This window comes from Sinocyclocheilus rhinocerous, unplaced genomic scaffold (genome assembly GCF_001515625.1).
Source record: "Sinocyclocheilus rhinocerous isolate Xijiao unplaced genomic scaffold, SAMN03320098_v1.1 scaffold2911, whole genome shotgun sequence".
NCBI classification, from domain to species: Eukaryota; Metazoa; Chordata; class Actinopteri; order Cypriniformes; family Cyprinidae; genus Sinocyclocheilus; species Sinocyclocheilus rhinocerous.
The window spans coordinates 5,852-16,961 of NW_015644341.1; the positions used below are offsets into that span (position 1 = coordinate 5,852).

The window sequence follows — 11,110 nt, forward strand, 5'->3', positions numbered from 1 at the left end:
TGTATTCTAAAGCAACAGTTCAGCCAAAAATGAAAATTTGCTAAAAAATGTGTTCACCCTCAGGTCATCCGAGATGTGGGCGAGTTTGTTTCTTCATCAGATTTGGAGAAATGTAGCATTGCATCAGTGTCTCACTGCAAGTGAATGGGTGCCGTCAGAACGAGAGCTGATAACAACATCACAATAATCCACAAGTAATCCACAGCACTCCAGTCCATCAGTTCACATCTGGAGAAGACAAAATCTGAGACAAATCCAGCATTAAGACGTTTTTAACTAAAACACGAGTCTATAATCCATAATAACGCTTCCTCCAGTGAGTCAGTGTTCTGGTCTGAATCAGGAGAGAAATCTGCACAGATCAAGCAGCGTTTAAACAGCTCTAAACTAATATGTGGCTGGACTTTGATGTGAGAGAAATCAAAATCCTCCCAGTCTACTAACATTTGTTATGACATCTGCTTCCAACATTACAATGCACATGATAACTTTCCTTAACTCTACAATAAGTTTTCTATGAATGGGCGAGACTTCTGGTTCATTAGCCGCTGTAGGGAAATAACCAGAAGAATAACGACGTGCAGTAAACGCTAATACTGTTTGCACTACAAACCAGTGTGTTCATAATTAAGATTAGAAAAATGTGGTAAGACTCACCAGTTTGCAATATCAAGCAGCAAAACCAGCGGTTTTGTACAGCTAAAAAATATGTGGATGAGACCGGAAGCTAGACACATCAAATTTTACAGATGGCCGCGCTTGCTCTTTGTGGATAGAGCTACCGCAAAACAGAAGGTCAAAGACAGAATTCGGAAGATGGTTGCGCACTTGTTTCTCTGACAAATAAAGTAGGCTATATACCGGTAAGTTAAAATAAGTTTTTGAAACCACAGGTGCATATAACCATAGTCTGTGGCGTTCTGTAGTATAGCTAGTGCGAGTAGTGCGTTCACACTGAAAATTCCAAAAAGAACAAGTGCACTTTAAATACCCGGATGATGCACTTAAATAACCGAAAAAATGAAGTGTGGAATGTTGGACACTTCATGAACTCAACTGTCGCAGCTTTAATTACGTAGCCAAGGGGGAGGGGCTATCAGACTCCGATTATGAATGACAAAATAACCTTATTTTATAACCTTAGCCATACTATACATGGTTGAGTACATAGTGCATAAGTGCGTCATTTGGGACGCAGCTCATGTGTTTTTACATTACACTGCTCGCGTTTCTTAACGCAAAACCGCATTCTGTGTGACCCCTCGGAACACCAGTGCACAAACACACACACACACACACGCGCACACACACACACAGAGACAGACAGAGACAGACACACTCTCTCACACACACACACACACACACACACACACACCTTAAGACCTCCGTTCATCTTCGGAACACAAATTAAGATATTTCTGATGAATTCCGAGAGCTCTCTGACGCTCCCATAGACAGCAAGGATACTAACATGATCAAGGCTCAGAAACAGCAAGGACATGTTAAAATAATCCATGTGACATCAGTGGTTCAACCGTAAGTTTACAAAGCTACAAGAATACTTTTTGAGCGCAAAGGAAACAATAATAACGACTTTATTCAACAATTTATTTATTCCTCCACGTCACCCTATAGAGCCGTTTTAGAGAGAATCACATACTGTTCTGTCAGCAGCACCGTACGCAGATACGCTGTTTACGTTTGCGTTGTTTACGCTTTGATCTAAACGTAAACAGCGTATCCGCGTACATGCGTTGTTTACGTATGTGATACTCTCCAAAACGGCGCGGAGGAGACGAATAGTTGAATAAAGTCGTTATTATTGTCTTCTTAGAGGTTTGGAACGACATGAGAGTGAGTAATTCATGACAGAATTTTCATTTTTGGGTGAACTATCCCTTTAATACATTATAATTAATATATGTGCAGTGTAAAAATGATAGGAGCATGGCAGCAATATTTTATCTAGATACTGTTATAGTTTTAATTAATATTTTGAATGTTATTTTTCTGTTCCACATCTTTTTATTGTTTTAGATTTAATTAACTCTAATAACACTGCATGACAACATGTTTTTTCATTACTTTAACTCATCAAAATAATAACTCAAAACCAATTTCAACTTCATTTTTTACGTCACACACAAGTCAACAAGACAAGATAAAAAAATTGTTTTTTTTTTACAGCGCAGTCCAATAATAAATTCCAGTAACTGATTTTAAAATAATTTTTGTTCGTTTTTTTTATCTCCGCCACAAAATAAACAAACAAAAAACGGCAATTCTGACTTTTTTCCTCCCAATTCTCTTGCAACTCAAGGATTTATTTTTTTCCCCGCCACGGAATAAAAAAATAAAAAAAGATGATTGCAACTCTTTTTCTCAGAATTGCAAGTTTATATTATCAAGCAATTTATAATTCTCAGAATTACAAGAATAAAGTCAGAACTCTTGAGAAACAACTGTGTATCTTTAAAATTGGCTTCACTATTATATGGTTTTGTAATACTCCATAACTCCTGGACGTGGCTCTTCTGAATGCAGATAAATACGGTCTGGTTTGTGCTGACTGCAGAAGAGGCTTCTGTCTGAAGCATCTCAACCATAAAACAACCAGAATCCCCTGACAGCCAATCAGCAGCCAGCCAATCCCCGCGGGCCAATCAGCACAGAGCTGATCACACGTCTCAGTGATTAGAACACAACAAACATTTTTTTAAACACATTTTCTAAACGCCTTGTGTTTTAATACAGCTGAGATCAGTGTCCACACAGGCACGTTTATGCACTTTACACAAAATAAAACAGTTATTATTGTTCAATTATGTGCTCTTCCTGTCGATCTGAGAGTTCATGTATAAAAATAATACAACGTCCAGCTGATTACGGTCATTTTCCATACACTGGCTCTCATGAGAATGAGATTTCCACAGCTGATGGTCCCCCTGGTGCAGCTGCCTCACAGGACGCTGGTCCCCCTGGCGCAGCTCCGCAGCAGAGCAGTGGGTCCTGTGGCGCAGCTCAGAGGATCTCCAGAGACCAGCGCTGATTCAGCTTGTCTGGGTGGAATTCATTCACGATAATCTGGTGTTTGTCGAACTGCTGACCTCCTGCAGAGAACCAGAGCCAGATCATAAAAAGATCATTATTTCTATCACTGTATTAAAGTTGAGTTTTCTTTTTTGCTGAAATGACATAAAGCAAAATGGCATAAATAAATAGCAATCAATAGCTCTACAAATATGCTTAGCTTCTTTTTGCAAAATATAATATTTTGTTTTATGTGAAATACTATGCAGGAATTCCTTAATGAGATTCAGGCCGTTAATGTGATTTAAATAATATAATTAATACATCATCATGTAATTAAACAAACTTAGAGTGGTTTTGAATTATTGTTTTCTAAATAATAATAATAATATTAAAATATATTTAAAAAAATAATAACTATTTAAAAAAAAAAAAATGAACAATTGGTAACACTTTATTTTAAGGTGTCCTTGTTACACATATTACAAGTACGTACTATTATAACAATAATTAATTATGTATGTTAAACATGCAATTTAATTAAACATGCAAGTAAGTCAAACCCTAACCATATAGTAAGTATATGTAGTTAATTAATATTACTCAGTACTTAAATGTATAATTACACTGTAACAAGGACACCTTAAAATAAAGTGTAATCTAACATTATTATTATTAATACATTAAAATAATTTTAATAATAATTTCTTTGAAAACATGATTTTTGTCACTATATTAGTTTAAGAATTACATTTTCTTGCATTAAATGTTTAAATGACAAATGTCACAATGCTAAATAAATAAATAAATGAATAAATAATAATGGCTCGCCAAATATGCTTTGTTTTCTTCTGCAAAATATAATATCTGTGGAATATTACACACACATTTCTTTATGAGATTCGCCCTGTTAATTAAATGTGGATTTTAAATCATTTAATTAATAGATTGTCATGCAAGTTTTCCTGGTACTGAACTTAACTGGAGTGGGTTTTAATTATTATTATTATTATAAAATTTTTTAAATACTGTCATGATTTTTATCACTATATTACACTTTACAAGTGACTTTTTTTTGCATGCAGTGCTTAAATGTGTCAATGCAAAAGATGTCAATGCTTTGTTTTCTTTCTGCCAAATATAACTTATTTTCAGTGCTTCATGTGAAATATGACACAAGCATGTCATCATGTTAAATGATGTTGTTTCTCTGGTTGTTGAGTTGATTAGCCTTGGTTTGTGTGTTCATGAGGAGCACTGGAGCTGGTTTTATGTGAATATATCAGCAGGTTGTGTGTGAATCCAGCAGGTGGCGCTACAGGCTCATGTTAACCTGCGCTCCTGCTGATAAATAACACTTTAGCATCAGTCATGTGGATTTATGAGCCACTATATTCAGCTCAATCTCTTCCAGGATTCACTCGTTTGTTCCTCAGAGTCATTTAAAGAAAACACTTAATTAAAAAAAACAGACTTATTAAAACTAGTTTGCATATGCGTTATATTTGATCGTCAGGCTTTCATAGTCTGATGTAGTGAGAATATGGAGGAAAAAACAGCTCGGTTTTATTCAGAGACTCAAACTGAGCAAAAATATGATTTTGGTGCAGAAGCTGATATTTCTATGATGAGATTCTGATGCTTGTGATGTTAATCAATGAGAGCTTTATAATAGTGCAGCAGATACTGACATAAAATGATCTAAATATCAGTCGTGGCTCTATATCTCCAGTAATAAGATGAGATTGAAATGCTCCAAACATATAATGCAGTGATTGAGAGCTGAAGAAATAAAGGCTCCTCAGAAGATGTGAGATGTTCTGGAGGCTTGTGAAGATCATTCCTCCGCTGAGGAACAGTGAAAGTAAAGCTTCTGGAAACAAACGCTCCTCAAAAGATCCTGAGGATCAGATGTGAACATGATGGATCTCTCTGACCTTTGACCTCCAGCACGAGCTCTGGTCTGGCGTGGCTCTGGATGATCCCGTCGCTCGTGACGCTCCAGAGCTGCTGCGGTTTTCCAGGTTCAGCGGAGAGAACGACTCTGCTGCCGGACATCAGGACACCAGAACTCACGTCCACACACACATCCAGCAGACACTGACACACACACACACACACACACACAGACACACAGAGTCACAGACACACAGAGTCACAGACACACAGACACACAGACAAACAAACACACACACAAATTACTTTTAATTACAGTACAATTACAAAGCAAAAAACAGAAATAAAATTTATATTTTCATAATTATATATATATATATAAAAACACATACAAATACATAGCTTTTAATTTTTTCTTTACATTTCTTGCTATTTTTCTCAAGTTACAATAATAAAGTGAATATTATTAATAGTTTATGAATAATGCATTTTAATACAAATATATTAATTAAATAATTTAACCATAGTTTACACAATAATTTAGTAGTAATTGAATAATTAATAAATAATTTACACAAGCAGAAAAGTGCTGAGTTGTGTAATGGGTCGCTGAAACTTCAATTACTACCTTGCACTGTAATTGACCGTCCTGATAGGTCCAGATCTGCTCAGCTCCGCCCGTTTCCTCGCTCACCTGGATACGCATCAATTTGATGTCGTCCAATGAGCCGCTGACGGACATCAGTAGCCCCGCCTCTTTGCTCCGCAGACGGAAATTCACTTGTTTCTGTGCCAGTGAAACACAAACACTGTGAGACTCAAATACACAGCAAATATTGATCCATCTCTCCTCTAGACACTCTGATAGCCCCGCCCCCAGCGCTCATGATTCGCCACAGGAGCTGCAGTGGGCGGAGCCTCTCACCTGTGTGAGCGGCCGAAGCGATCCGATTCGCAGCCAGGAGGAGAGTTTGGGCCAATCAGGAACAGCGCCGGGCTTCAGCAGCAACTGAGAGCCTCTGAAGTTATGATCCTCGTACAGAACCCACCTGTCAATCAACACACACACACACACACACACACACACACATTTTTATTTAATTTTTTTCTTCAATTTTCTTGCTTGTCTCAACAAGCAAATACTCACTAGACTACAATAAAATGAATAATTCATGAATAACAGTAATACTATTTTAAATTAATTTAAGAATTTACACATTATTACACATTATTTATCTTAGTGTTAATGCAATTCTTTCCAGTAAGATAAATGCACAATACAGTACTAATCCTATAAATGCACAGCACTCTTAAATATCAAGTAAATCAGTGTTGTTGGCATGTGTTTGTTGTGCTGGATGTACTGCTTGTTCTGTTCAGGGTTTTCTGTGGCGTTTGGAGGAACGTGAGCGTTTCACACGACTCTGTTGAATCTGACGCAGCACTGAAGTTTTTCCACTCTCACATACTCAGAAACTGAGACTCGTTTCCTGCAGATCCGCCGAATATAAACACTGAATCACTGTGTTCATGGAGACCAGTAAACATGAGCAGCACATGAGCAGAGATGAGTAATCCCCTGCGTCCTCAGCAGCTCAGATATTGGGAGAAAATGAAGACTCTTATGTTTTAGTCTTACATCCAAACACAGAGCATCGGGATTGCTTGCGAGACATTGTTGACATTACAGAGACCCGAGCGCGGAGAAAATGGAGAACAGCGTACAACCGCTGAGGGCGGGAACTATAGCAATGCAGGGCTGTCAGTCAGCGGCTGTGGGCGGGGCCTATGCAATGTGATGTCACAATGCATAGAGAATCAAAACGGCAGGCCTAGTGAGACTGATTTGGTTTAATGGGGATTAAAAAATGAGGAGTGGGTGAATTTTTATCATTGTAGAGTGGTTGTGTTCACACACTGCCAACACACATTTCAGTTCAAACACCATGTAAAAGTGGATTTTGCATCCGATGTCCCCTTTAACGTTCTGCCTGGAAACAAAGTTGCCGTGAAGCCAAACCACCTCACCTCATGGAAGAAGAAAGCCGTCATGTTTACAACTGTGACTATGAGCGTTTATCAGAATCAACTAAACGCTGCTTACATCCAAACACAGAGCATCGGGATTGCTTGCGAGACATTGTTGACATTACAGCGACCCGAGCGCGGAGAAAATGGAGAACAGCGTACAACCGCTGAGGACGGGAACTATAGCAATGCAGGGCTGTCAGTCAGCGGCTGTGGGCGGGGCCTATGCAGTGTGATGTCACAATGCATAGAGAATCAAAACGGCAGGCCTAGTGAGACTGATTTGGTTTAATGGGGATTAAAAAATGAGGAGTGGGTGAATTTTTATCATTGTAGAGTGGTTGTGTTCACACACTGCCAACACACATTTCAGTTCAAACACCATGTAAAAGTGGATTTTGCATAATAGGTGCCCTTTAACTTACTAAAACAACTAAAAGTTAAATAAAAACTAATAAAAACTACACAGATATATTTTACAAAACACCAAACAAATAAAACACAACAAAATTACTAAAACATTAACTTAAAATTAAAATGAAAGTATAAAAATAAAAGCTAATTGAAAATATTAATAAAAACTATGATAGTATCTCAATAACTATAACAGAATCTCAGTTATACACGGATAATACTGGTAGGTGAGTTTTTGTTATTGTGGGCTAAAACTACAACTATCAAAAATTATTTTTACTAACAGAAATACATCTCAAATAAAATAAAATATTGGCGAATGACTAAAGCTAAAAGCTAAAAAAATTATTAAACCTAAAACTGATGACAAAAACCAATTAAAGCTAAGTATTTAAGAATATATAAAGAAATAAAGCAATAATAATGACAAAAGCACATAGTCAAACTCTAGAACTAAATGCTGATGTGAAGCATGAATGAATGCTGCAGTATCGTGTGAATGAATGAATGAATGAATGAATGAAGGAATGACTAAATAAATGAATGAATTAATGAATGAATGAATCAACAAATGAATGAACGAATTAACAAACTAACAAATAAAAATGAACGAACGAATAAATGAATGAATGAACGAACGAACGAATGAATGAATGAATGAATGAACGAGCGAGTGAGCGAATGAATGAATGACTGAACGATCGAACACATGAACGAATGACTAAATAAATGAATGAATGAATGAATGATTGAATGAACGAATGAATGAATGAATGACTGAACGAACAGATGACTGAATGAATGACTGAACGAACAAATGACTGAATGAATGAATGAATGAATGACTGAACGAACAAATGACTGAATGAATGAATGAATGAATGAATGACTGAATGACTAAATAAATGAATGAATTAATGAATGAATGAATCAACAAATGAATGAACGAATTAACAAACTAACAAATAAAAATGAACGAACGAATGAATGAATGAACAAATGAATGAATGAACGAACGAATGAATGAATGAATGAACGAACGAGTGAGCGAATGAATGAATGACTGAACGAACGAACGCATGAACGAATGACTAAATAAATGAATGAATGAATGATTGAATGAACGAATGAATGAATGAATGAATGAATGACTGAACGAACAAATGACTGAATGAATGAATGAATGAATGACTGAACGAACAAATGACTGAATGAATGAATGAATGAATGACTGAACGAACAAATGACTGAATGAATGAATGAATGAATGAATGACTGAACGAATGAACGAACAAATGAATGAATGACTGAATGTACAAATGACTGAATGAATGAATGAATGAATGACTGAACGAACAAATGACTGAATGAATGACTGAATGAATGAATGAATGAATGAATGAATGAATGACTGAACGAACAAATGACTGAATGAATGAACGAACAAATTAATGAATGAATGAATGACTGAATGTACAAATGACTGAATGAACGAATGAATTAATGAATGACTGAATGAACGAACAAATGAACAAATGACTGAATGAATGAACGAACGAACGAATGAATGAATGTGTGTGTGTGTTCCTCACATGCCGCCGAGCACCAGCACAGATGAGACTCTGGAGCAGCTGTGTGTGAGCTGCAGATTCACCGAAGCCGTCTTCAGCGGCGTCCTCCGTCCTCTGAGTCCAGAGCGCTCAAACAGCAGCAGCGCCGGCACCGAGAGCTCCTGACACACACACACACACACACAAACACACACACTCAGCTGTCAGAACACAACACACACCTCTGATGAAGCAGAGTCACATGTGATGCGTCTGAAACAGACTCACGAGTCCCGTGGGCTGCAGCGACAGCACTGATGCGTCCGGCTCAGAGAAACCCATCATCCTCAGATCAGGATAAAAACCCTCCTCCAGAACACACTGACGATCCGAGAAACACTCGCCGCTGAACGCCAGCCAGCTGCACACACACACTCATGTGAGAGCAGAAAAACACACACACACACAGACACACACACACACACTCATATGAGGGCAGAAACACACACTCATATGAGGGCAGAAACACACACTCATATGAGGGCAGAAACACACACTCATATGAGGGCAGAAACACACACTCATATGAGGGCAGAAACACACACTCATATGAGGGCAGAAACACACACTCATATGAGGGCAGAAACACACACTCATATGAGGGCAGAAACACACACTCATATGAGGGCAGAAACACACACTCATATGAGGGCAGAAACACACACTCATATGAGGGCAGAAACACACACTCATATGAGGGCAGAAACACACACTCATATGAGGGCAGAAACACACACTCATATGAGGGCAGAAACACACACTCATATGAGGGCAGAAACACACACACACACACACTTATGTGAGAGCAGAAACACACACACAGACAGAGACTGATGACAGGACAGAGCTAACGAACCTGCCCGCATGAACCCTGCAGGAGAGCACACTGAAGCCGCCGGGGATTGTGGGTAACGAGTCCTGCAGCAGGACAGATGTTCCACCGAATCCAGACTCAGAGAACAGCTCAATCTATTACATTAACAAAATTACACTCCATATTAACATTCACCCTGACCTTCTGAAATTAGGATAATGAGAACAAAATTATATATATATAAAACAATAATAGGAAAATGAAATAATAACAATGGTTTTCAAAATAAACTATTAATTAGAACAATCTGAACAAAAAGAAGAAAGAAGTAGAAGAATCCTAATAATAATAGGGATAATAAATAAATAATCATCATAATTTCTTTTACAAACCTGGAAGTAGCAGGAGTTTTCCAGATTTTCCTGAAATATTAAATATACACATAAATAACTGATCTTGGGTCATTATTTTCCAGTTATAAAATCATAAGCGCCTCTATTTTCTCCAGCTACAGAAAATAAATGTGTCTCTGTTCATCAAACATCATCAGTCCCTCATATTCTCCAAGCAGCCGCCAGATCATGACTCTCACCAGAATCACAGGGACGGCCGAGCAGATCCGGCTGTGGGATGAGCCCCAGTCCTCCGGGCTTCCGTACAGACCCTTCTCCAGAACATACTGCTGACCCGAGAGCCCGGGGCCCTCGAACGCCACCCACCTACAACAGATCCAGCACATGCATTCACTTCTGTCCTCTGCGGCACAGAGCTGCGTCAACATTCTGCTAAACGTCTCTTTTTCTGTTTCACTGAAGAATGAAAGTCATTCGGGTTTGAAGAAGCATGAGGGCGAATAAATGATCATTTCCGTCTGAATTATTCCTTTAGAACCAGTGTTGGGGGTAACGCATTACAAGTAACGTGAGTTACGTAATCAGATTACTTTTTTCAAGTAACTAGTAAAGTAACATTACTTTTTAATTTACAAGAGAATATCGGAGTTACTTTTTCAAATAAGTAACGCAAGTTACTTTGTTTCCAATTTATTGATTGACAGCTCTGGTGTTGCCATGGTGACAGAAATCAGAAGATGTTACTGTAGTTCTAAAATAAATATGAATATGCATTAATTCATCCCACTCACAAAAAAAAAACACTCAGATTCAGTATTCCTCAAAATGAATAAAAATAATGCAACTCAGAATATGACGCAAACCTGCAATAATTAAATGTTAAACAACACAAATATCCTTTATGTATTTAATCCCATTCTATTAAAGGGGTCATATGACGTTGCTAAAAAGAACATTATTTGGTG

The 11,110-nt window shown here is 37.7% G+C and overlaps 1 protein-coding gene across 1 annotated transcript in view; it reads right to left on the reverse strand.

Annotated features, from left to right (window-relative positions):
* Positions 1–2,711: 2,711 nt before the first annotated feature.
* The window catches only part of LOC107758135 (mucin-17-like), a 35,614-nt gene continuing 27,215 nt past the window's right edge, over positions 2,712–11,110 (reverse strand). Inside the window, exons 15-23 of the mRNA XM_016575804.1 lie at positions 10,385–10,511; positions 10,185–10,214; positions 9,835–9,947; positions 9,207–9,339; positions 8,961–9,100; positions 5,852–5,975; positions 5,555–5,713; positions 4,968–5,130; positions 2,712–3,110 (exon numbers count right to left, since the gene is read on the reverse strand). Coding sequence (XP_016431290.1) covers positions 3,022–3,110; positions 4,968–5,130; positions 5,555–5,713; positions 5,852–5,975; positions 8,961–9,100; positions 9,207–9,339; positions 9,835–9,947; positions 10,185–10,214; positions 10,385–10,511 — 1,078 coding nt within the window. The 3' untranslated portion in view covers positions 2,712–3,021. The remainder of the gene's footprint in view (positions 3,111–4,967; positions 5,131–5,554; positions 5,714–5,851; positions 5,976–8,960; positions 9,101–9,206; positions 9,340–9,834; positions 9,948–10,184; positions 10,215–10,384; positions 10,512–11,110) is intronic.